This window comes from Cyprinus carpio, chromosome B13 (genome assembly GCF_018340385.1).
Source record: "Cyprinus carpio isolate SPL01 chromosome B13, ASM1834038v1, whole genome shotgun sequence".
NCBI lineage: Eukaryota > Metazoa > Chordata > Actinopteri > Cypriniformes > Cyprinidae > Cyprinus > Cyprinus carpio.
The window spans coordinates 29,505,396-29,532,927 of NC_056609.1; the positions used below are offsets into that span (position 1 = coordinate 29,505,396).

Genomic DNA, 27,532 nt, shown 5'->3' on the forward strand with positions numbered 1-27,532 from the left:
TCATTTTTATGGTGATTCTGACAGTCTTCAGAATATCTTCTTTTGGATTCCACAGATGACATGAACACAGGTTTGGAACAACATGCATGAATGATGACAGAACTGAAATACTCCAAATGGCAGAAAGATTCATTTAAACAAATATGAGAAGCAGAACGGCACCTGTGTTATCAATGAGAGAGCCGTCTGACGCCCAGACTTCAGCCCACCTGTGGGCCGCAGGAAATGTGTTTCTAGGGCAACCGGGAGATAACTAACAAGGCCACTACAAACACTGTGTGTGTGTGTGTGTGTGTGTGTGTGTGTCTTCAGCCCACCTGTGGGCCGCAGGAAATGGGGCGGCCGCGTGGGTGTGGGGGAAGAGGGGGGCCGTGTTGCCATGGTTACGTACCATCGTGGTGGTGAAGCGGTTGCTGTAGGCGGTTAGGACTCCACACTTACTGCCTGTAAACAGCTGACAACTGTCCGGCACCCAGGCACAACTAGTCACCTGAGAAGAGAGCAGAGATTACACTTACATTTAGTCAGTTAGCAGGTGCTTTTATCCACAGCGACTTACAAATGATAACAATAGAAGCAATCAAAACTAAGAAAAGAGCAATAATATGCAAGTGTTATGAAAAATCTCTCCATATATGTGTAAAACAAAAGAAAACAAGTAGATAGAATAGAAAAAGAATAGAGGAAGCTAGTGTTAGAGGCCTTTTTTTATGAAAACAAGCAGTTAGAAAACGAATAGAGAGAGCAAGTGTTTGAGGGTCAAATAAAGACTGAAGAGATGTGTTTTTAGTCATTTCTTGAAGACGATTGAGTTGTGCAGCTCATTCCAGCAGGAGGGAACAGTTAATGTAAAAGTCTGTGAAAGTGATTTTGTGCCTCTTTGAGATGAACAATAAAGTGACGTTCACTTGCAGAACGCAAGCTTCTAGAGGCACATAAGTCTGAAGAAATGCATTAGTAGATTACAGAGAGGAAGACGACAACAGCAGCAAACCAGAAAGGAAGCAGAGACCATCTGATGACATGACAACGTACAAGCCATCAAGATCACGCACGGCTCACATTTCACCCCAAAATCAGAATTAAAAATTAGAAATTAATAGTTTTATTCAGTAAGGATGCATTAAATTCATCAAAAGTGACATTTATAATGTTTCTGGTTCAAATGCGATTTCAAATAACTGATAATAATCAGAAATGTTTCCTGAGCAGCAAATCATCATATTAGAATGATTTCTGAAGATCATGTGACACTGAAGACTGGAGTAATGATGCTGAAAATACAGCTGCGGATCACAGAAATAAATTACACTTTAACAGATATTCACATAGGGAACAGCTATTTTAAATTGTAAAAATGTTCTCAATTTTTTACTGTAAATCATTTTTACTGTAAGCAATAAATGCAGCCTTGGTGAATATAAGGGTCTTTCAAAAACACTGACAAATCGTACCCAACCCAAATTTTGAACAGTAGTGTATGCACGCTCAGGAAACTGTGGTGACCGATTCATGTATGAAAATAATTCCTCATGCTCCCTGAACCACAATTTCACAAATCGGGTCCGGTCCCAATGAATCTTGACACTCTCATCCTGGAATATGGACATTGGTACATCTTCCGACATGGTTGTTTAAGAAATGAAAATCTAACTCTGCATTAGTTCAGGTTTAAAGAATTATTGCCAAACCTACAACATGCCAGAAACATATAAGTCACTGAAATGATGACTCTCAGTATTTGCTTATTTAAATCCAAACTTTGGCCAGGCAGTGTATAGAGAGAGAGAAAGTCAGGGAGTCTGTTTGTAGAAGCATTTAGATTTTTGCAATGTGACATTTTTTTATAACAATTAAAAACTAATGCACAATTTTTTTATTTTGATCTTTTGGTTTAGGGCTAATATTTAACCTGATTTTTTTTGTGAGATACGATTTATCATATTCAGTAGAGGGTGTTGTGGACGTCTATATATAACGGCCGAGAGGGCAATGCCACACCACAACACGCCGTGCAAGTTGAAATGTCTCAAACGGTCCAAGCGTAGCCTGTGTGTGTTCGTGGTGTTTCTGGCTCTGACCTGGTGCAGCGGTGAGCACTGGATGAAGTTGATGGGCGGCTCGCTCTGCTTGCTCTTCAGACGCAGCATGTTGTCGGTGTAACCCCAGCTCAGAATAGCTGACCACTGTATGTCCGTGCTGTGCATGCTCCTTACACCTGAGGGACGAGAGGACGCAGCATGTTGTCGGTGTAACCCCAGCTCAGAATAGCCGACCACTGTATGTCAGTAATAAATTACACTTTAACAGATATTCACAGAAAACACTGTTTTAAATTTAAAAAATGTTCTCATTTGTTCAGTTTCTCCATTTTTCATGAGGGACGAGAGGAAAACACTTCATCTGTACAGTGAGGGGATTTTCAACAACAGCACGTTCACTTCATTCTCATTTCCTCTGGTATTATGGGAACTTAGTTGATTTAGGAACTGTTCATAGACAAAAACACAGCTAAGATTAGTAACTGGCTGATATATTAGCAGTTCAGATTAATGTAATGACCATGCATTTTTACACCTAGTATTAACATCTGTTTGACTGAATAAAAACATCTGCTAATAATTGTATAATTGTAGATAAATAAATAAAAATGTGCTCTATACGCCTGGAGCACATCTGAAAAAAAAAGTTTCCTGTGTGAATATATTGCAAAATTATTTTTTTTTTGCAGTATTTTCAGCATCATTACTCCAGTCTTCAGTGTCACATGATCTTCAGAAATCATTCTAATATGATGATTTGCTGCTCAGGAAACATTTCTGATTATTATCAATGTTGAAAACAGTTGTGCTGCACAATATTTTTGTGGAAACCGTGATGCATTTTATTTTTTAGGATTCTTTGATAAATTGAAATTTTAAAAGAATAGCGTTTATCAGAAGCAGAAATCTTTTGAAACATTATAAATGTCCTTACTGTCATTTTTGATCATTTTATAATGCATAAAAGCATTTCTTTTTTGATCATTTTAATGCATTTAATGCCACACTGGGTATATCAGGTTTATAATTTCATGTTTATGCATGCTGAAGCAGTTTCTCGTGTGTTCTCCTTCACCTTGCTCTTTGCTGTAGATCATCATGAGGCAGAACTTGCTCGAGAGGCCGCAGATGGCACGCGTGGGCAGCGCCAGCAGGGAGCCGAAGTGTTCGCCGTGAGGTTGACTGAAACAGACCACGGGGTCCGGAGCACTGGGGGATCCCACATACTCACCCCATTTCAAGCCCTTTATCCACGGCAGAGGACTCTAGAAACCACACAAGAGGGAATGAAGGCTTTGAAAGACCAACTGGATGATCTGGGATTCAAATAAAATCTTCCGCTTCCAGAAGAACTGACTCTTTTTAACAACAAATAGGTCAACAAAAAATAAAGAAAACTGTGCATTTCATAGGAATATTTTCACCAAAAAATAAAGTGTTTGTTTCTTCATCAGATTTAGAGAAATATAGCATTCCATCACTTGCTCAGCAATGTTACAAAATTAAAAAGTGCATCTCCTGTTGTCTCTCACATCAAAATCCAGCCACATATTTGTTTAGAGCTGTGTGAACGGTGCTCGATCTGTGCAGATTTCTCTCCTTAATCAGACCAGAACACTTTTTCACTGGAGGAAGAGTTATATATGGACTATATATCATTTATTTTGATTTTGCCAGAAGTTAAAAACGTCTTAATGCTGGATTTGTTTCATCTTTTGTCTTCTCCAGACGTTCACTGATGGACTGGAGTGCTGTGGATTTATTGTGTATTTTTGTGATGTTTTTTTGGACTCTCATTCTGACGGCACCCATTCACTGCAGAGCATCCATTGCTGAGACACTGATGCAATGCTACTTTTCTCCAAATCTGATGAAGAAACACACTCATCCTGATCTTGGATGACCTGAGGATGAGTACATGTTAAGCAAATATTCATTTTTGAGTGAACTATCCCTTTAATGTCAATCTGAATAATAATTTCAGCGCTGTATGTTTGCTGTACCGGGTAGACGGTGTCCTTGGGCTGCTCGCGGCTCTCTCTGAAGGCCAGCTGCACCAGGAGGCCCATGGCTGCGGGCAGCTCTGCCTCTGACAGGAGTTTGGTTCCGGCTCGGCTGATGTGCGAGGCGTTGAACAGCTGTCTGGGTGTTTGGCCGTACGTCTTGATCATAGTTTCTAGAGCCCGACGCTGCACAGGGTCTTCAACAGCAGATACATCCATTCCAAAGTAAGTCTAAAAAGGAGGGAGAGGAAAAATCAGATGGATACTAGTTGACAGGCTAAAGCTTATGTTTGTGTCCATTATGGTTTATCAATGTCCTTTTTTGTATTAGAGAGATTTCTGGCTGACATATAGTAACACTATATATATATATATATACTATATATATATATATATATATACACACACACACACACTACCATTCAAAGGTTTGGGCTCAGTAAGATTGATTTTTGTAAACAAATTAAAACTTTTATTCAGCAAGGATGCATTAAATTAATCAAAAATGACAGTAAAGACATTTATAATGTTACAAAAGACTTCCATTTTAAATAAATGCTGTTCTTTTGAACTTTCTATTCATCAAAGAATCCTGGAAAATAAAATGCATCACAGTTTCCACAGAAATATTCAACATTGATAATAATCAGAAATGTTTCTTGAGCAGTAAATCAGTATATTAGAATGATTTCTGAAGATCATGTGACACTGAAGACTGGAGTAATGATGCTGAAAATACAGCTGCGCATCACAGAAATAAATTACAGTTTAACATATATTCACATAGAAAACAGCTGTTTTAAGTTGTAAAAATATTTCACAATATTACTGTTTTTACTGTATTTTTGATCAAATAAATGCAGCCTTTATGAGCATAAACGGTTTCTTTCAAAAACAACAACAAAAATTGCACCCATCTTAAACCTTTTGAATGGTAGTGTATTTAATTTAATGTACGTAAAATAAGCACAATTTCCTTTAAGCAAAATATAATTTCTTATATTTTCTTAATTTTTTGGACTTTTGGATGAAATATGACTTGGGCATGTTTTTGACAGGCTTTGATCCAACTATCAAAAGATGGAAAATATCAGCGTTAAGTGTTCTATAGCTGTATAACAAGGAATCGTACAGCAGGATGAAAGACATTGATGGCGTGGACCGCAGCTTTGCCCTTTTGCTTGAGTCCAAACACCAGGTCAATCCACTGGCAGAGCGTCTGGGAGACTTGATCTGACTCCAGAGCCTGTCTGTGGATGAGGATGAAGAGTCGCGGGTCATTCCTGGCCCATGGTGGCAGATTCACGTGGTTCACCCGCTCGCTGTTCTGCCGCACGCCGAAGTCAAAACCTGCCAGAGGGGAAAGTGGGAAATACCACACTAACATTACATGAATATTCATTGCTTACATCTTAAAGATCTAGGTTACTTAAAGGTTATTTCTCTTTTTTGAATTTTGACACAGGTGTTTTTATTTATTTAGACTCATCATTTAATTTGATAAAAACTAAACTTCACATCAAATACACACAGAAGCTTAAAGGCATTTACAACGTCTCGTCAAGATAAAAGTTCAGTTTAACTTGAAGAAATTATGACAGAAATATATTAGTTTTGTAATAAAAAAGAATAAAGCGATTAAAATAATTTGAGGAATATCACAATTTTTCCTCCATGTTTTAATTTTAACAGTAAATCTTCGTTGTGTAGCACTTATTTTGTTAATGATAATGTTTTACGCCTTCATTTTATTACCACCATTTTTATATAATAAATTCATATTAAATTGTGAATCCAGAAAAATCAGACAATACGCTATTTGCAATAAAATTTACATTTCATAGGGACATATTATAATCAAAAATTTTAATTATTACATTTAGTTCATTTTAATTAATCATTTGCTATAAAAATTAAATGCTTTAAAAATCTAGACGAAAAAAAACTTTTACCAAATTGTTTAACTTTTCTAACTATCAAAATGTAAGTTTGCAGTAACATGCTTTTTAATTACGAAATTTAATTTAACTATCAAAATAGAATGCAGAAAAATTTTAATGGAATTTGGAGAATAAAATAAAATGTATAATAATAAAATGTAAAAATAAAATAAATAAATAAATGGAATTTATAAATGGATTTAAATAGGTATTTAAATTGTGATTATTTTTATAATTTTAAATATATTTTTATTTTGTGTGGGATTCAATGCTTTTTGATTATTCAAATGTTATGCAACCATTAAAACAGTGCCCAGAAAAAAATTTACTGGAATTTGGAATCATGAAATGTTGGATGCTAGAATAAGAGGTCAAGAAAACCAGTAGTAAAAGAGCGCCACCTTCTCTGTTGACCAGAAACTCGGGCAGGTAGAAGAACTCTGGGATGAGCTCTTTAACATCCGTCATGGACTCGTATGATGACAGACGCCACGTGGTGTTCATGGAGTGGAACGTTCGGTCAGGAATATCAAAGCTCTGGTCTGCGAGACACACAAAACCTTTCATTCGTTTCTCGTGTAACCTGATACGGATAAACCATCCAAACTAAAAACAGACTGAGAAAGAAGGAAAGATGAATAAAGAGGCTGGATGAAAGGCCTGATCATCTTTCCGGGGCTAATGCATGTAGCGTGAGACTTCAGAAAGCCCTTTTTTCAACGACAGCCTTTAAAAGCATCGCACTGACATGTTTGAAGACCTCGCTGCACACGCAGGAAACACAGGTGCTGTTAAATATTAAAAAAGTAGGGATGCAAAATCCTAATTATGATGCTGAATAAACTCAATGAGCTGCAGCTGTGTAAGCTGAACACATCATGCATTCAGTCTTTATTAAGGAGCGGCTGCACTCAATTTTAAATATTTGATTGCATGTTTTCTTGGTTATGCAAACTAATTAAGATACATTCAAAATGATAAAAGTATGTAATAAGGTACCAAAATAATCAAAAATATCAATAATAGGTCAATATTGCTATTTATTAACCCTGTAAATCCTGACATAAGAAATAATAGTCTGATTTCTTTTAAATAATGTGGGATAGTTTTAATTTTTTGGTGGCCCCTGAGCATGATAAAGTTATGAAACTTAGCAAGTTTCCTAAGAATGACTTGTTCTCCATATCTCCATATGTAAAAAGTTTTGAAGAGTTAGAATAACGAACTTCAAAGATATAAGAAAATTGACATTTTATCGACAAAATACAATTCAAATCTAAAAAGCTGCATATGTGTTTTTGTGGAGCATCATATTTGGTCTGAAGGCTGACAATCCTGAAAGCTTTTTATCAAATTGAAACTGACCTTGATAGGCCAGAAACATCTTGGTGAAGGGCGGCAGCCGGACGAGGAAGTGCAGGACGGTGCCGCTGTTGGAGTAGTGAGAGCCGTAGTGATAGGGCTGGACGGGGGGCATGGGGTCGTCCTCTCTCTTGCCTTTCTTATACTCCTCCTCCAGATACTGTGGAGGAAATCAGTGTTACTAACACTTACACACACCTCATGACACTAAACACGCAAGCTCATAAAGCAGTGATGCAATGCATTATTAATACAAATAATCAAAGAGTGTTATGCATGTGTAGAATGAAAGCACTCTGTGCTGATCTGTATTGAGCCTTTCGTATTATAATACTTTTGTGCAATTAATTATTATTAATAGCCTTTCTTATTTTGTCTTATCTATCATATGTTGCTGAATCTATTACTGTGCTATATATTTAAAAGAAATTTCTTTTTATTTTATAGTATATATTTAGATAAAAATTCATTTACTTGCTTTCAATGAATGTTTTTTACAACAATACAAACAGCAATATGCAGCATTTTACAAGATTTAGTCCTACACTTAATCACTTTTATTTATTCACTTTAATAATGTTATTTATTAATGTTTAGATTTTATAAAATGATTGTGCACTCATGATTTTTCTAGAATAACTTTTGCTGCTGAATTATCCACTAACTTAATTTATAATAGGATTTTTGACACAGATTATGATTACATATTTGTTATTTTTCTTTAAAATGAAGTTGTCTATATTTAGTAGATTGTGTTTAACACAAAAAACAGTGATGATCAGGTCAACACACAGAAGTATAGAAATTCAACATTGATCAAAAAAAAAAAAAAGAAAACCTGCGCACACTTGTGATGCTACGTCAGAGTTTGGCTAGAATACAATATCTTAGAAGGCAACATAGTGTTGCCACCTACTGTTTGGAACAGCCTTTGTGCTGGAAATGTGCCTATGATGCCTAAAATGCCGCCTCCGTAGGCAGCTCAGCAGGTTTTGGAACAGAGCCACAGTGTGATTGGTTAACAGGAGCTGGTGTAAACAGGAATTAGAGCCTGCAGTACCCTGTAATTGTCCACATAACGGTCTTCCTTCTCTTTAGACTGCACCGCGATGGGTTTGCTGAGGTTCCTGTTACATCAAAAAGACAAACAGAAAGCAAAATTGAGTGCCACTTTGTTAATTTGCATATATTTCCATTTTCTGACAGCATGCTAATATATCTACATTGCAACACAATAATACAAATGGAAGTATTTAAATTCCATTCTGATCAACTACTACTTTTCAAAACATAAATATTACAAATGTAAAAGAAGTAATATGTTATTTTATAACTTATTTTTTGTATATATCTACTTCTATATCTGTAAACACACCTATATATAATTTATATATAAATGTCTAGTATCTAATTTAATAATTTAATTATCGAATAACAACTAATGATAATTTAATTAATGTCTATATATATATATATATATATATATATATATATATATATATATATATATATATATATATATAAAATATATATATATATATATATATAAATATAAATATATAAATGTATATACACACTATTAAATATTTATTTGTGGTGAAAATATAAAACAAAATCTAAATTATTATATGTATCAGTTTTTTTATAATATTTTATATTATTTAAATATTAAATATTTATAATGAAAAAAGAATGGAACTAATAAACACCAGGTATCATATCAGCTATCATTAGCAATACACAACTAGAGTAATAATTTTGGTTCTGGCCTGTAAATGGAGGTGTCCTGCAGGTCCAGAGTCTCACTGGTGTAGTCTCGCAGGATGAAGGGGAAGACGGGATACTGCATGAGGTCGTTGAAGCAGCCGTCACCGTGCTTGTTGAGGTGGGTGAGGTACTCGAAGTTGGTTATCTGTCCTGAGCTCCACAGGTGCGTGAGAGCGGAGATGTTCCCGTACTCCAGCAGGTTGGGCAGCTCTGAGCTCAGGATGTTGTGGTAGACGTCGTCACGGAACTGAGACGGAGACCAGAGAGAGGATCAACAGGAAGTTAGAGTCGGGCAGAATTGACATTGGAATGACAGGAGGAGGAATTTACTGAATTGCATTCAGTAAATCATTCATACGTTACCTTGGTGGTATCAAACGCGAGCAGCAGCGTCCTGCCGTTGGTGAGGAAGATCTCCATGGCATTGTCTCTGAGCTGCCACCAGCGCTTGTGAACCTCCTTTATCTCCTCATACGTCCAGGAGAAGGAGGCCGGCTCCGTCTCTCCATGAGGACTCTGGTGAGGAAACACATTATCAACCTCTAAATCACACATATTGGGGGCGATATGACCAAACTCTTATATCATGTTATGAGTAACTTCACAGTTAGTGAATATAACAATTGTTATATTTGCTTGAACAAAACGAAAATCACTTTAGATCAGAGTTATTTATCAATAACTAAAACTAAATAATAACTAATAAAATAAACATTAACTGAAATAAAATAAAAAAAGGCTAACTTGTATTTTGTTGCCACTTATTTTAAGTTACATTTCTAATTTCAAAATAAACTAAAACTATGTAGACATTAAAACAATGAATAATAATAATAATAATAATAATACGAATTCCAAAAACACACAACAAAAATACTAAAACTAAACGAAAGTATAAAATATACAAATTAAATCTGCTTCAAAATATAAACAAATACAATAATGGTATATCAATGATACTATGATAACACAGGATTATATAATAATAATAATAATAATAATGTGCTAAAGCATATTTTTTGAATAATTTAGAGAATTAAATATTTTACATGTATTTTTTCTTTTTGTCTGAAACTTTATGGACAAAAACTTAAAGCTTGGACTGTTCAAGATAAATGAACGATACATTTTTACTGTTACATAGAAGCGTATACTCCTAACGTTTAGTAAAAGAACTTACTTGGTTATCAAGTGTCTCAACAACATTATCCTCCACAAAGTACATCCCAGATTTTCCTGCAAACCCGTAAAACAAGGCAGATCAGTTTAGCAGTCAGCTGATGACGGTTAACAGCCAACACAAGACTCGTGTTATGAAGGGAGGATGAATCTTACCCAGCAACAGCTCTCCTGCCGTCTCTCTAGAGGGCGCCACACTCACGCACTTTCTCGTAAACCTAAACAGAAAAAAAAAAATGTTTCGGGTTTTTAAGTTATTTGAAATTCTGCAATGTGACTAGTTCCTAGCTGCGCAGTATCAGTACCTGATGGGCTCACTGGTGGCTTTGTCCTTCACTATGGATGAAGAGGAGTGAGTTTTGTCTTCAAACAGGAAGGCCAGAGGAGCCTTGACGGCATCTGTGACAGACAAACCACATGCACGAGACCAATAACATCAACAGCATTAAAGGCGGAAGAGTTCTGGCAAAGTTCCATCATTCCAGCAAGCACTTCCTGTACAGCAGCAACACCAAGTTACTGTACGATTAACATATTCATATACTACTCTGATTAACCTCTTAATTGTCACCCGTCCCATTTGCTTCACTATATTAGAAATAAATCCTAATCTAATCATGTTAAATGGAAAAGTCTAAGACTCCTAAATAGATATTTGAACACTGTTATTTGTTACAAACTATGTAGGAACAGTAACAGATTGATTTATGACAAGAGTGCACCTCAAAATCTACATCATAGCAGGTCCACATTTTAGAAATCACCATAATACTTGTTATATTGTGTTATACTATGTTATACTTTAATAATCTAGAAAGCACATCCGGATCACACCCCGAAATGTAAAAAAAGTACAATTTTATTTATTCATTTGTTTATTTATATGATTTATTTACTTATTCATTTAATTTTTAATTTGTTTGTTTACTAATTAATCTACTTATTTTACTTATTAATTTATGTATTTATTTTTTAATTTGCCTATATACCTGTTTATGCTTTGAGTAAATAAACTGCTCCATGGAAATGCATTGTAGATAATCTAGAAAACAGAAAGCGTTGAGTAGATGTTTGAAGTGTGCGTGAAGTTCACCGTCTAGTTTGTGTCGGTCTTTCAGCAGATATTTGTTAGGGATGGTCAGGTAGCAGCGCTGCAGGCGTCTCCGCTCTCGGTTGGGCCCCTCGGTGGGATCCAGCTGCCAGGAAGTGGGGTAAGATGACTGATCATACCACACCGCCCTGTTCCATGGGGAAAAAACAACATCACATGGTGATGAGGATGAGTAAGTGATGACATGAGCATACTATTTTAGTTAGGGGTGTGACGGATCGTAGACGATTTAACATCACCACAGAGTGAACGTTTATAATTTGCACATGTTTTGTTTCGCCAATTTACACATTCAAGCAGTTTCAGTGAAATGTGAAAAGAGGAGTTGAATCGGATTTGCGTGGCGTATTCTCTCTCTGCGCTCAGCCGCTGCACACATGCAGAGAGAGAGAGAGGCGCAATTCAGACAGATACATAAACGCAAAGATACCTGTTTTGGCAAGTATTCTGGTAAACACAGTCGGTTATGTCTTAAGTGAATGTAAACAGCTGAGAAAGAAACTGTATGTTTGTCAGTATTCGGTCCGTGCATTTGGTCTTAAAGAGACAGCAGCCTATAAACACCGGCTTCTCTCTGCTAATCAAACAACACCACAGCATTAACAAAGATTGATCACTATTTAACTTATGCAGTGAGCATTATTGTGTTGTTTTACACTTAATTATTACATTTCTGCACCTGAACATTACTGTTACTGACCTTTTTTGTAACTTTATGCTATCTATGCTTGTAATTTGTGACCCTGGATAAAGTGTCAATTTTTCCAAATTGAGTTTTATACATCATCTGAATAAATAATCTTTCCAGTGATGTATGGTTTATTAGGATTGGACAATATTTGTTTGAGATACAACTATTTGAAAATTTGGAATCTGAGAGTGCAAAAAAATCTAAACAGTGAGAAAAATCACCTTTAAATTTGTCCAAATGAATTCTTAGCAATGCATATTACTAATCAAAAATTAAGTTTTGATATATTTACAGTAGGAGATTTACAAAATATCTTAATGGAACATGATCTTTACTTAATATCCTAATGATTTTTGGCATTAAAGAAAAATCGATAATTTTGACCCATACAATTTTTTTTTGTCTATTGCTAAAAATATACCCCAGAGACTTAAGACTGCTTTTGTGTTCCAGGGTCACATTTGTGTAACTGTTCTTGTTTTATTACTGACTTTATTAGTTAAGCTAGTAGTTTCTGCTGGGACACAGAAGTACTTAAAGTAAGCTTTAAGTAACAAATGAAAAGCAAACTTTTCAAGCTCCAAAAAAATGATCCGATCCGTGACTCAAAATCTGTAGTATGATCCAAACCATGAGATTTGTGATCCGCTGCACCACTTATTTTATGTGTATTGCTCCAGTGAGCGATGCTGACCGGTCGTGAGTGAGCTGCTGCACGAGCTCCTGCCAGTGACGGCTGGCGCTCAGGTCGGTCTTGTAAAGGCCTCTGATGTGCTGCATGACCTTCTTCCGCTCCATGCCCTGTCTGAGAGACACGTTCTGAGTGACGTCAGCCGCGATCTTCGAGATGTCCTTCGACTTCCCATCCAGCCTCTGCAACAAGCTGAAATAGAGAACGGAAGAGTTTAGAAAAATGCCTAAGAAGCGTGTTATTTTGAGTTTCCTTGTGTTTCTCTCGGACCGCTCACCTCCTCTGTGTGTTGAACAGCTTCTTTTCCCAGGCTCCTTTGCTGGTTCTTGCCTCTGACTCGTATTTCAGTTGCTCCTTAATAAGGAATAGTAAAACGGCTTCAGTTGAACAATAATAAAATGCAAACACTTCAGCTGAGCAGCTTTGAACTACAGACTATTTAAAAGTAATCATATTACTAGCATTCACAATACAGGTATACAGTAAACTGAAAAAAAAAAAAAAAAAAAAAAAAAAAGGCTCATGCAAACCTGGACTATTATTATACGCAGACCTCAGGGTGAAACTAAAATGCTACAAAACTGCAGAATATGAGCTTTATTACTCGAGAAACCAGTGCAATCAATCTCAGCAAATAAAAGACTAACAAATAAATATATGAATTACTATGCATTTGCTCTAGTTTTGCAAATATTTACATTTATGCCTAAATTTAACATTTATATATTTAAATTGCACATAACATTTCTATCCATTTGAATAACACAGATTTAAAATAAATTATGAAATTTAATGTGATGCATATTTGTCAGTTATATATAAATGAAGCAGGTCAGATTTCAGTAATGGTACTAATAAACTGAATGTGTTTTAAATACACAATAACCAAGTTTATATATTTATTATCAAATGTCCGACAGATATTTTAACCATGCTCATGCTTTTTAACTGAATACATTTAATTGTTTTCAAAATGAACAGATTTTTGCTGATTCTAAGCAACGTGAAAGAAAAAAAAACATTTTGAAAAAATTATTATGTGAATAAAATCAAATAGATGCAAACAGTTAATTATAAACTATGCAAAGATTTTTTTTAAATGCATGTTCCATTTATGAATGAGTGAAAAATATGAATCACATTAATGTTCACGTTAAAACTTGCATTGAAGTTCATGCATTCCCTGTGAATCAAGCATCATGTTCTCCCTACAGTACATTGTTTGAGCTTGTTTAAGCCACACAGCATGTAACCTGATGGAGTGTGTCTGGTCATGCGCACCTCTTTGATGGCTTTGAGCAGGTCTGGTTTGGCGGGAGCGCTGGGAGGGATGCAGCGGTGGCCGCAGAGTTTCAGCGCCGTCATGAAGGTGTTGGCAGCCGCCTGTTCTTCTTTGCTCAGGGTGTCTTTGTGATCGTGCAACAGCTCGTACAGATACAGAGCTAGCTTGGGCCCGTGCTAATAACAAAAACAACACCAACAGGATGGATTTTGAGGAATTATAATTAGTGGCATTTATAATATATAAGCATCTCTGCTATCGGTCGTCCTCGACTGCAGATATCAGAACTGGCCATTAAAAAAAAAAAACATACATTTACAAACCTGATTTTGCTTTATTTATTTTATTTAGTTTTTTCACCCACAAACATGTCTTTGGGAAGCCATTAGTGATAAAAGCCATTTCATTCAAATTTGCATTGATTGCAAAGATTTTCCGGTTGCAAAGTTTCACCACTATTTTAACACAGTACTGCAAGTTTGCATTTAAATGTATTTGTAAAAAAAAGAATTTTATCCTGTAAGGATACAGTAATTAAAAGAAATGTCACTATTTGACCATTTAAATATTTTAATAAATATGTATATATTTAAATGCAATTCATTTTAACATTTTCATGAACCAAATACAGTATTATATCACTGAGAAAATAATGACAGCCCAAAAAAGAGACGAGAACTAATTTTTGTACCATCAATTGAATAGACTTAAAATTATAATTTTGACCCCTTGCAAACATTTCTGCAAAGTTTAGAAAAATTGTCCCTTTTTTTTGTCAAATACTTGATCCAAAAGTGTTCTGTGTGACCATTTTGTCCATTTTGTGTTAGTTCATTCATCTCTTCAGCAAGCTGTAGCCATTAATATCACATTTTTTCCCCCACCAAATCTTTTGTTCTGAAAAATTTCAGTGCCAGCTACTGTTTTGTGTAGTTTTTACCCACATTTAGTCAAAATGAGGTGTTAGTTAATTGCTTTATGCAAACGATGCAATTCTGCTATGCTGGGTCTCTGAGGGTTAATGGTCTTTTCAGGGCCAGTCTACAGCGCTGGAGAGGACGGCTCTGCTGCTATGGAAACAGTATCATGAAGATGTTTCTGTGGGTTATTTACTGTATGTCAGCAGCAGCGCAGTGAAATGTCACTGTCTTGCCTCCAACAGAGGAAGTGTGCATGTGAGCTGTGCTTTGATTGGATACACAAATCTGATAACTGTCAGCAAATGACCAAAGCAAAATGTCACACCGTCTCTGGTCGGCATGTAAAAACAAAAAGCCATTTCTGTCAACACATCAGCGTCCTCACCTCGAGGCCGGGACTCAGGCTTTCTCTGAGGATCTCTGAGTAGCTCTGCTCGTGGACGAACTCTAGCGCCTCCTTCCTGTCCTCCAGAGGAACTGCGGGGCTGAGCGTGTGCACCAGCATGCGGCCGATCTGGACCCTGAACGTGTCACGGCAGGACCAGAGGATTCGCTTCCACTGCTGGCGAGGAGCGCCACCACGACCCGTGCTGCCCTGAGGAGATAAACCATCACAAAAAAACATGTGACACTGAATGTTAACATACAGCTACACATTTATCACATGCACAAGCGTTTTGCATTTTTATTTGGCCATTAGGTATCACAAAGGGAATGCATTTCAACAAAAATTAAACAAAAAATGTAAATTATTTTTGTATTTTATATATAAAACTTCAAGTTATTTTATTTCAGCTAGTTGTCAAGACAATATTTGTCTTTTTCTTTTGTATGAGTTTGAGAAAACTTAAATTAAAAACTATAAAAATATAAATTTTTGGGTGTGTCAATATATTTAAATTGACAATTTAAAAACAATTTAATAAAATACACAATGCACTAATTAATTAAATATAACAATATTTGTTGAGAGAGACCCCAAAATGAGGACAATTCAAAGATAATTTTGGACACTTCAAATTTTTGATTTGTCTGGAATAATGTGCATTGAATCAAAAAAATTAAACCAGTAACAAACAGAAAAAGGGTCACTTGAATTATAATGCTAATGTCTACCGCAAGAACTCACCAAGCCGATCTTTATGCCCTCCATCATTAGTTTGAGAGTATCTTTGCGGAAGCTCTTCATGTTGCCCGGTGGGATCGGGGTGGATGGTGTGGAGCCGTTCTCATCGGTCGTCTGCTCGCCGGGTAACGGCATGGACATCGAGTGATCAGGAGACTCGGGAAAGTTCAGGAAGTCAAAGAAATCCTGGCTGATGTCTGGAGAATACAGACAAATAGTAAGCATGGAAAAAAATGCGCATTTAGTTTTAATGGTGTTTTTTTTTTTAATGAGAAAGTGTAATATTGTAGTGTGTATATTTTTTGAGAAATGTGTATTTTGTTTTGGTGTTTTTTGTTGTGCGCACAAAGCCGATAATGTTTATGATGTTGGTCTTCTGTACCTTGATAGATGAGTCTGTTAACGGCGAGAACCACGAGTCTCTGCAGTCTCTGGACCAGCTCCGTCTCGCTGGCTCTGATGGGGTTTTCTTGACTCATCCTGCGCTGCATCATCTGGTTCAGCTCATCGCTGGCCACCGAGCGCATTCTCGTCAGCAGCGAGTCTGACGGGTCCACCATGGACCGCCTCCAACCTGATGAAACACAACAACATGCTTACTGAACTAAAGGAACTGTTCGTAAAGAGCAGAGGATCAGAAATCACACGAACACACAGGGATCAAGAGATCGACAGACAGACAGATGCAGATTATTAACATCCACCTTAAGTGGTGATTAAGTGGTTAAGCCAAGGAAGGTTGTCATTTACACCTGAAATGCAACATGCATCCTAGTGGAAGGTTTTGAAAGAAGTCTCTTCTGCGCATCAAGGCTGCAAATATTTGAGCAAAAATACAGTAAAATTGTAAAATATTACTACATTTTAAAATAACTGGTTTCTATGTGAATATCCGTTAAACTGTAATTTATTTCTGTGATGCACAGCTGAATTTTCAGCATCATTACTCCAGTCTTCAGTGTCACATGATCTTCAGAAATCATTCTAATATGCTCAAGAAACATTTCTGATTATTATCAATGTTGAAAACAGTTGTGCTGCACAATATTATTGCGGATACATTTTATTTCTCAGGTTTCTTTGATGAATCGAAAGTTCAAAAGAGCATCATTTATTTGAAATAGAAATCTTTTGTAACATTATAAATGTCTTTACTGTCACTTCTGATCAATTTAATGCGCCTTTGCTGAATCAAAGTATTAATTTCTTTCAAAAAAGGCGGATGTTAATGGCAGGTGTAAATGAGAGAGAGTGCGAATGATAAATCAACAGACGGAGTTGCAGGAAAAGTCTTCGAGCCCTGGTGCAACTCTGAGTTGATTTATTCTGGGTAAGTGAGGATGACACACACAGGCACCAGTAGTCCAGGACACTGGGCGGATGAGCAGCACACGCTTTATTCACTTCACTGCACGCGCTCAACATCTCTGAGAGAGCCAGGATGTTGTGGCATGTTTTTTTGTTGTTGCGGATGGGGCTACCTCTGTCTGAGGGGAACATGTAGGAGTTTGCTCCGGTAGGGGAAGGGAGGGGGGAGTCCTGCGACAGGAAGCTGAACGGGGAGGGCAGAGGAATCAGTCCGTACGAACAGTAGTGCTGCCGGGGAATACGGGGAATTATGGAGTCTTTCAGCCCCATTGAACCTGGAGTGTGAGGGGAGGTGATAAACAATACAGAAACAACATGAAGTGTGTAGTATTTGTGGTGCTGTGAGGTACTAGGGCTGATGGGTTAGACAAGATGAATGGAGATGAAACACACAACAAAATATATATGCAGATATCTTTTGTCTGTTTATAGTCTCTTTGTTTGTGCATATTCACTGTTACCAACAAAACTCAGTCCTAAAAGAGGGAAAGAGGCTAAATGTGTTTTACAGAAGTAATTTGAGACTAATCTAACTAATAGATGTAAAAAACACACATACAAAAAAATTTAAGTAGTTATTTGAGACTAATCTTTTTAATAGATGGAAATAATAATTATAATATTAATACTTTCATGTGTAAAGCCACAGATCACTTTTGGGTCAAAACTGGTTAACCAAAACCATCAAAACACATCATTTAAAACAAAAATGTAGCATATTTGATAAAAATAAATTAATAACAATAATAAAAATACTTTTGAATGAAAAAGAACAAAAAAACAAAACTTTTGAATGAATTTCAGCTAGTTTCCAAAGAAACATTTTTCAATTAAAATAATAAAAATGAAATATAAATGAACAAAAACTACGTAGATACATATAGAGCTAATAAAAATGACAAATGCATGACAAAAATACTAAGACTTTAACTAAAACTAAACTGAAAATGGAAAAAAAAGAGAAAAGCTAATGCTAAATATCAATAAGAACTGTAATAGTATATTAATGATACACTGAACAACATGAGGGTGAGTAAACGATGACAAAAGTTTTATTTTAGGGTGCTTTTAAAGATATTTCAAGAACCTGAACCATCACCCCTTTGCCCTCCAGACCTGCTCACCTGCGATACTCTTGCGTTTCGGCTGTAGAGCGTGATGCGGTGAAGTGGGCACGTGAACGTAGCTGCTGGGTTTCTGAGGGTCCTGATTGGCCGTGGTCTTAATGAAATCGATGGCTGCCTGGATCACGCGGAACTGCAGTGCTGTGGCCATTTCTGAAGCGACAACAGAGCGTTTGAAGGACACGTCACAAATCATTGCAGTATGAAAGTATTAGTGTTCTTTACCCTGTGTGTGCCGAACTTTGCTAGTCTGCATGTAGCCCAACAGAGTGATCAGGTCTTCAATGATGCGGAAGTACTGAGATCCCGAGGAGCTGCAGGAGTGGATGGTGACGGCCACCAGCAGCTGCTGAATGTCACACACCACCAGCTTGTAGTCATTCGGAGGAATCCTACAGAGCAGCAACATCACGCACAGTTTCAAAGTAGTTTCCCCAACACTAGCTGCGTTTACATGGCCCCTCATAATCTGATCGTAATAGGACTAAAAAGTCACATGTAACCACGTCAATCAGATCGGGACAGGGAACGTTTAGAGTCCTTTGAAGCTGCACTGAAACTGCAATCTTAACCTTAATCCGTAGAGCACCACTGAAGTCCACTATATGAAGAAGAAAAATCCTGGAATGTTTTCCCCAAAAAACTTAATTTCTTTGCGACTGAAGAAAGACAGACATGAACATCTTGAATGACATGGGGATGAGTAAATTATCAGAAAATGTTTATTTTGGAAGTGGAGTATTCCTAAATGCACATATCAACCCGATCGCTTTATTTAGCGTTCATGTACACACTATGTTTAGATTCGTCAATCAGAATGAATTCATGGAAGCAAAAAGTGTCCATGTAAATGTAGCTACTGACATCAGATACGGTACATTACCCGTTCTCCAGGCCGTTGAGGGTGGACAGCGTGTTGAAGAGCACGTAGAGCAGGCCGTGGTCCAGCAGGATGTCGGTCAGCTTCGGGCAGGCGTTGAGCAGCTGCAGCAGCAGACACAGACTGTTGTGTACGAGCGAGTTCTCGTACAGAGAGTTCTCCAGCAGACCCAGCACAGGGATGATACAGCGCTTCCTGAACGGGGAGATGTTCTCCATGTCCTCCAGATCCAGACTGAGAAGAGTGAACATTGTCACTGATAAGGATGCTGCTGGGTAAAGTTTCATTCAGTAGAAATCATGCAGAAGGTTCTTGAATGTGTTTCCTCACAAATATTTATTGCAGTAACACAAAATGTAAAAAAAAAAGGTAAATGTGTCTAGACAACTAAAATACAAATTAAATAAATAAGCACACATACACATTTTAACATGATAGAATTTCAAACGAATAATAACTGTTTACTGTTGTCTTTTTAGAGCTGCTTTACAGCAGAATTAAATTTAGCTTGTATCACTGAATCACTATTTTCTTGTTTAACACTGTAAAGCTGCTTTGAAACAATCTGTACTGCATAAAGCGCTATAAAAATAAAGGTGACTTAACTACAATATATAGTATAAATGTGTTATTTTTGCATCCTTAATATACCTTTATAGTATTTACTAATACTTTGAAATGTTTAATAACTTTGTCTGTTTTTGTTATTAGTTTTTGTTTTCCAATATTATATTATATAAATAAAAAATAAATAAATAAATAAATATATATATATATATATATATATATATATATATATATATATATATATATATATATATATATATATATATATATACACCACACACACACACACACACACACACACACACACACACACACACACACACACAACACACACACACACATTTTGTCATTTTAGTACTTCAACTTAAACTTAAGGAAAATTTTAAATGTTGCCTTGGCAACTAACAAAAAAAAGTTTTTGATATTTTTATTTCAGCTAACAGTTATTTTATTTCTCTTAACATGTATCTGTTTGTTTATTTATCAAAATAAGAGTTTTTTTTCTTATTTCTACTTTTCTACATTTATTTATAAAATTATTTTTATTATAAATAATCGTATTATAATTTTATACACACACACACACACACACACACACACGTATATACTGTGTGTCTAATATATATATGTGTGTGTGTGTGTGTGTGTGTGTGTGTATGTATGTATGTATGTTATTATATATATATATATATATATATATATATATAAATATATATATATATATATATATATATATATATATATATATATATACACATACACACATACATAAATACACACACAATTCTAATACTATTATTTTTAATGACAATAATACTATTATTTTAATAACAAACAGATAAACAAAACAAAACAAAACAAAAACCAAATAAAATAAAATATATAGCTGGTACATTTTCTCAATTCACCGTGCAAAGCTCATCTCATCAGGCTATGAGCACTCCTGGTCACGTCTTCAGCTCTAGATTGTTGGCATACTCACTCTTCCTCGATCCCGACCGGTCGTCCGAACAGCATCTCCAGGAAACACTCCAGCAGACCCTGTGAACCCTGGTGCAGGTACAGCTGATTGGCCAGCAGTGAAAACCCATGATTCTTCAGGAACTTCTCCTTCTGCTCTTTCTGAGTGCGGCTGAAGTAGGCGTCCAGGAGCTGCATGAATAAATGTACATGTTTGTGTATACATGCATGTATGAGATATTACATGAAATATTAATAAATTAAACCCATTACTCAAGCTCCCCTCTTACCAGAGTGGTCAATAAAACGTGTGAATCAACTAACAAACCATTTTCATATCAGCTTAAATAAACAAACCAAAGCAGCAGATGTGATAAACAGTTATGAATAGAGAGATAGTGAAAAGGCCAGTCATTTTATTGTCCTAAAGAAAACTGTTTGTGTTATTTTTTTATTTGTCCATAAACATAAAATTTTCTACTCCAATTGGGTTTAAATTTTTAGAAATTTCAAGGGGTCTATTAAAAAAAGTTATATATTGAATTTATGTATTCTCCTAAAAATTTTGTTTTTTTTTTATGTTTAAATTTAAAAACATTTTTGTGGGTCTATTATAAAAACACAAGGCAAAAAAACAAAACAAAGAGGAGGAGAGTTGTTTTGTAGGACGAGAAGAGCCTCCGGCTGAACCAGTTTGTCCATCACCTCCTCCAGCAGGAGGTCCGGCAGCAGGAGCAGAACTCCTCTCAGCAGATCGTACAGACCGCAGCAGATCAGAACCAGACAGTCTTCAGCACTGGACCTGAATGATTCAGAAAACACACACATGAATCATCACTGTGAAGAGAAGCAGCATCAGATCTTCAGCGCTGACTCAGAGACTGTTAACCAAAACACTCAGCATGCAAAATACACACGAATCCGTCACAAAAATAACTACAATGTTCCCATGACAGAAATTACTCACACTGGGATATCAGTGCAAACAAAAGGAAACCAATATTTGATAGACTTGGAGAAAAAAGCAAAGTGTTTCCCAACAAGTGCACCAATGACAGCTCAGACACATCTGTAATGCTGAAATATGGTTTGTGGACAGGAGCTCGGAGTTTAAAGTCGTTAACATTTAATGAGTTTAAGTGATTATACAGTAGACTGGATACATCTTTAGTGCAGGAAAGGCAATGACGAAGACAGGAGGCAATTACCCAGTAACTGTTGACTGAAAGAGCACATTAAAGAGATGATGTAACTTATAAATGAAGGCTAATATTACAAGTCATTCATCTCCAAAACTCATAATTAAACAGTGTTATTCATCGCACGGAATTTAAAAGGTATATTATGTACATCTAGAACAACTAAATACATTAAACAACGCATTTGAAAAAGGCTAAACACTCCTGTGTTTCAATTTGCTCCCTAGTTCAGTAGTAAGCACACTACCTAGGGATTCTACCATTTTTAAAGGTGTCCTATTGTCAAAATGTTAATGACAGTTCCGTACAAAAAAGTATACTTGCATAAAATATTTTGCGTGATTTTACTGTAAATGCCAAATTGTTACAGATACTTGTCACACTAACTTATAAACCATTTATAAGGCTTTAAAAAAAATACTTTGCAGAAATGTCAGCCACTTCAGTTTTCCATTAAAGCATAAGAGGGTTATTATCGTTAACGGAAACTACAAACAACAACAAAACAACTTTTCATTACTTGAAATAAAATAAATTAACTTGTAAAAAAATTAACTGAAAAAAAAAAATGTTAAAAAGTATTTTATTTCAGCTAGTTGCCAAGGCAACATTCTCATTCTCTTTTAGTTTGTAAAATAACAAACTAAATAAACTGAAATAATAAATTAATGATAGTAATACAATTTATAAAAATTGTAATTATTAAAATACTATAACGTTTTTTTTTCCCCGAGGCTAGCATATTTTTTCAAATGTTTTTAATGCGTGCTGAGTGTCTTTTTGATTCATCAACTCTTGGCACTGAGAAAAAAAAGCCTGAGTATCCAGCGTGAAAAAGACGCTCAGCACTCGGGCGTTTTTTTCTTGGCGCCCTGAGTTGATAAAAGTTTAACACAGTGCTCATCACTGTCACTTTTTATTCAGCTAACCAATCACAGTGAAGGAGGGGCGGGACTTATAACGACCAGCTGTCACACCCTGCTTGTACTACAACTGAACAACAATGGAGACGTTAATATCGCTCGTCTCAGATGAAATTGCTGGACTATCCTATTATTGTTATGAAAAATAATGCTTGGAGAAACATTTCATTCACAGCATCTCAACTGAAAAAAAATGGTGCGCTCTCAAGCGCTCACAGCCTGGCATTTTCAGCTGGCTAAAAACTCGTTGGTGGACACGCAGCCTTAATATAACATAAATTAAAATGTAGGGCTGTGCTTCACCTCTGCAGGTTCACACTCATCTGCATACACTTTGAATGCCACGCCCACATCTCAACATCCAATCAACAATCGATGCACAGAACCGAGGCCCCGTCCTACATTTTTCTTTCTTGATAATATGTTTCACTCGGTTGTACTTTAGTTTTATCGTGTTTACAGTGTTGGATACAATTTTTTTCACTTTGCATGGAAATGTTAGGATTTCCAACAATATAAAATAGTACCTGTCGTTACTGGAGTCCGCCTTGCTGTGTCTGTCATACCCGGGAGAGTAGGTGTAACTCTCCCAGTCGTCCGGTGGAGCGGCACGGTCAGCCACGGTGGGCCAGCGAGCGATAGTCAGAGAGCCGTTCTGTGCGGGAAAAGCCAAACCCAGACTGGCCAGGTTACTGTGGCTCCTCTGGAAGGACTGGATTCCCTTCAGGCTGTCCGGTCGGCGTGGCGCTTCCTCGCTGGTCCAATCGAAATGGTCCTCAGAGTCCGGCGGGCCGTCATGCTCCTCCTCTACGCTGATGGAGGGCGTTCGGTTTCCAGTGATGCTGCTCTCCTCATCACCGCCCACGTTCTGAGAGTCGCATATGGTCTTTGCCGACTCACAGCTGCTGAGGAGCTGCTCGTCTCCGGCCCGCTTCAGGGTCTCTGTGCTGCCCAGGGTCTGCTGGGTACTCCGGGACGTCCCTTCTTCAGGCTCGGAGGTCCCGGTCACGCTCCCACGGGTCAGACGGGGTGTCAGGGCTGGAGAAGAGTGTGGAGACGGGCCAATGCTTGGGGGCCGCAGTGACAGATCTTCATCACCATGCTCAGGGGAGGAAGTGTGGCGCACTGTGGGACAAACACAAAACATTTAGTCACAAACCACATTTTCAAGACAAGTTTGACAATGATAAGTTTTTCATGGTCAGATTTGCCTCTTCAATTGTTCTTTTTTCACAAAGCGTGAGCTCTTCTTTCTGTGCTGCACTTTTTTTTTATATCATTATCATCAAAATTTTCTACCTATGTATGGACTACTTGGGTTGTTATCGACATCTGGGGAAAATTTCAAGTCAACAGCACCTTTAAAGATATATTTACTGGGAAAAAATGGTGAATGGTATTCAATGCTTATTTTTACCCACTGTATATATATATATATATATATATATATATATATATATATATATATATAATATATATTATATCCAACTATATCCAAATTGAGAGGAAAGAGTTTATATCCAACTATATCCATATTGAGATGATGGATTGATTGTTTTTTGTTTTATTTTTTTTATATTGTGAATGAAATGTTTTTATTTAATTTATATCATCATATTAAGTAAATATTAAGAAAATATGAAACAAAATCACAAAATTAAGGATGAATGTGGTTTGAGAGGCAACATCTTATTCTTACCAATAGTGCTAAAATAATTCTACATCCAATTTAATAATATTAATACAAGGTATTTATCTTTAAAGAGTAACAGTGCTTTGACGGGAGCAACACTACATTAATTTTGTCATGTGACACCACATTTATTTGCATTAAAACCCATTTTCTTGACAATAAGTGTTCCCAAACTATTTTTTGCAACATTTTAAGTATCAACATAGAATTTAGGCTCTAGAGTTAAACAAACAAATAAAAAAAGACTTGAGAAACTGCACCAATAAATGGCACTTCCATCAGTTATATTGGTGAAAACTGATGGGCAAACCCCAAAAAAAATCCTTGGATGGAAGCCTGGCTTATAAGGCATAAAGATATTAAGATAACATAAACATTAAAATCATGATTTTCTCTAAAGCTGCTTTCAGATGAAGTATAATGTGTAAACTGCTATATAAATCAATTTGACTTGACAGGCAGGATTGTGCTGTAATTGATTTGTCTTCGTCAAAGGTCACGCGTTTCAGCGCTTAAGGCGCAGCAGTGGCATACAGTCAGACGAGGACATTTCCAGTGAATAATGCTTATAAAGTGCGGCAGAATGAGTAAGCATGATTTTTTTTTTATTTTGACCTTCTCATGAATAACCGCATTATCCTCAGCGGATGGCCGGGAGTTAATGATTGTAAGTCTGCTGCTTTAATGTGACTGGAGGTGGCGCTGACCTCGGGGCGGCAGTGATGCATTACCTTCGGCGGGCGTCTCTGTGAAGACGCTGGGAGAGAGTGAGAGCACAGAGCTGCTGGCTGATTTCCCTCCACTGCTGGAGTGCCTCAGGTACATCATGGACTGAACCTTCTCCTGGTACAGCTTACCATCTGATGAGGAAAAAAACATGCTCTTGTTTACTGTTAAATCTACATCTCAGAACGATAACTAACAAAGAAGAGTGAGCTGTAAACTCAAAGCTAGATTACTGCAGCAATAAAATTAAATCAGTTTAACCTGCTTAGTTTTCAGAAATCTCTTAACATAAACGTGTTCTTCACATTTTGTTCAGAATAATATCAGCATTGCTAAAAAAGCTTATAAATATGGTTAGAAACAATATCTGATTTAAATCAGAAGGACAGAAATGTAATGAGTTTGATACAATCTTTATATATAATGAATAAAACTCATGGCAAAAAAAAAAAAAATTATACATAAAAAACAATCCCAAAAAAAAAAAAAAAAAGAATCACCGAACATCAGGGTTATTAAAAACTCTAACAGCAAAAACTTTAAAATAAAACAGATAAATATATAATTATATACAGATATGTGTGTGTGTGTTTTAATTTTATACTATTAAATAATGAAATGTACATATAAATAAAAGAAAACAACTGATTAGACAGGTTTTAATTTTTAGTAACTCGCAATCCATGCAGAAATGCTATTTATTAGCAATTTAAGAAAACAGACAAACTAAGGTTACAAAAATATTTTTTCTGTTTTAAAACCTGTATCATATTTCTTCTTCTATGGATCAAGAAAGCAAAAGCGGCGTGAAATTTCTGCTAATCATCATCTTTTGTGTTCCACAGAAGAAATTAAGTCATACAGGTTTGGGAAAATGCAAACGATGACAGAATGATCATAAACTATTGCTTTATGACTCGATCAGACGGGGGTTTTCTGAAGGTTTGCTCACCGATGTGCAGAGAGAAGTAGAAGCTGGTGGGCGTGTGGCACACGTAAGTGTTGGTGGGGGGGTGCACGGCCAGCAGGAAATTATAGAGCAGCCGCAGCAGGTCCAGGTCCGGAGGAGACCCCAAAACCTCCTGGATGATTTTGACAAACGAGAGGCAGACCTCCTGCGGGATGGAGGTCAGGTATTCGTCTCGATGCTCCTGTGAGAATATTGAAGAGGATGTTATAAAATGACCCACACACTGAACTAGCTGCCAAACTTTTGGTGCATTTTCATGGACAGCTGACAGAAAACAAGACTCCCGACGAATTTAAGAGTCATTACAGTATTTTCTAATAATACATTATGTTTTGTTCAGGGATTGAGTTTGTTAACTGAAGCACCTGGCAGGCGAGCAGGAAGCGATGAACCACCTGCGCCTTGAGGAGCTGTCGAATGTTGAACATCTGCTGAGGATGATGCACCCGGATGAGGATCTCTAAAGCGGTCAGCAGCGTCTCCCACACGCCACACTATCACACACACATACAGCTGTCACAGTTAAAAATAACCCAGCTTATACAATATATGTTCTCATTGGAATGAGAGTGTGTACCTGCGCTTTGGCCCATATCTTCCAGTCCAGCAGTATTTCAGACAGCAGTCTGAGATCTTGCAGCACCACAGTGGATTCAGCATCCAGATGAAACTGCCCGTCTTCTCTGATCGTCAGGATTGACCCGCTGCAGCAGCCGTCCAACAGCGTCTGTTACACCATATGCACACAGACATATATTTGCTGTGCTGTACCCTAAAATCAAACTCTAGTGCTATTCAAAAGGCTAAAACAGAGTGAGTATTTTGGAGACTGATTAATCTGATGCATTTCAGAAAACAAGAATATACTGATAGAGGGACAAAGCAGTCTCACTGTCAGTCTCCATTACCAGTAACAACCAGCAGGGTGCACTGTTTAGTCCAACAAGCACACTGGTTTATTACAGTTAACAAAAATTAAATCCATTAAAAAAAGTCACTGGAGAAAAA

At 36.7% G+C, this 27,532-nt stretch overlaps 1 protein-coding gene across 1 annotated transcript in view; it reads right to left on the reverse strand.

Annotated features, from left to right (window-relative positions):
- The window catches only part of lyst (lysosomal trafficking regulator), an 81,487-nt gene that overhangs the window by 5,170 nt on the left and 48,785 nt on the right, over window positions 1-27,532 (reverse strand). The window contains exons 20-49 of the mRNA XM_042737589.1: window positions 27,102-27,251; window positions 26,881-27,018; window positions 26,507-26,705; window positions 25,560-25,688; window positions 23,663-24,260; window positions 21,635-21,815; window positions 21,036-21,205; window positions 19,490-19,720; window positions 18,832-18,998; window positions 18,607-18,759; window positions 16,497-16,688; window positions 16,118-16,311; window positions 15,374-15,583; window positions 14,068-14,244; window positions 13,064-13,140; window positions 12,790-12,978; window positions 11,387-11,532; window positions 10,599-10,692; window positions 10,450-10,511; window positions 10,295-10,350; window positions 9,478-9,630; window positions 9,117-9,361; window positions 8,408-8,474; window positions 7,351-7,507; window positions 6,387-6,527; window positions 5,178-5,395; window positions 4,046-4,276; window positions 3,118-3,307; window positions 2,082-2,218; window positions 392-490 (exon numbers count right to left, since the gene is read on the reverse strand). Coding sequence (XP_042593523.1) covers window positions 392-490; window positions 2,082-2,218; window positions 3,118-3,307; window positions 4,046-4,276; window positions 5,178-5,395; window positions 6,387-6,527; window positions 7,351-7,507; window positions 8,408-8,474; window positions 9,117-9,361; window positions 9,478-9,630; window positions 10,295-10,350; window positions 10,450-10,511; window positions 10,599-10,692; window positions 11,387-11,532; window positions 12,790-12,978; window positions 13,064-13,140; window positions 14,068-14,244; window positions 15,374-15,583; window positions 16,118-16,311; window positions 16,497-16,688; window positions 18,607-18,759; window positions 18,832-18,998; window positions 19,490-19,720; window positions 21,036-21,205; window positions 21,635-21,815; window positions 23,663-24,260; window positions 25,560-25,688; window positions 26,507-26,705; window positions 26,881-27,018; window positions 27,102-27,251 — 5,151 coding nt within the window. The remainder of the gene's footprint in view (window positions 1-391; window positions 491-2,081; window positions 2,219-3,117; window positions 3,308-4,045; window positions 4,277-5,177; window positions 5,396-6,386; window positions 6,528-7,350; window positions 7,508-8,407; window positions 8,475-9,116; window positions 9,362-9,477; window positions 9,631-10,294; window positions 10,351-10,449; window positions 10,512-10,598; window positions 10,693-11,386; window positions 11,533-12,789; window positions 12,979-13,063; window positions 13,141-14,067; window positions 14,245-15,373; window positions 15,584-16,117; window positions 16,312-16,496; window positions 16,689-18,606; window positions 18,760-18,831; window positions 18,999-19,489; window positions 19,721-21,035; window positions 21,206-21,634; window positions 21,816-23,662; window positions 24,261-25,559; window positions 25,689-26,506; window positions 26,706-26,880; window positions 27,019-27,101; window positions 27,252-27,532) is intronic.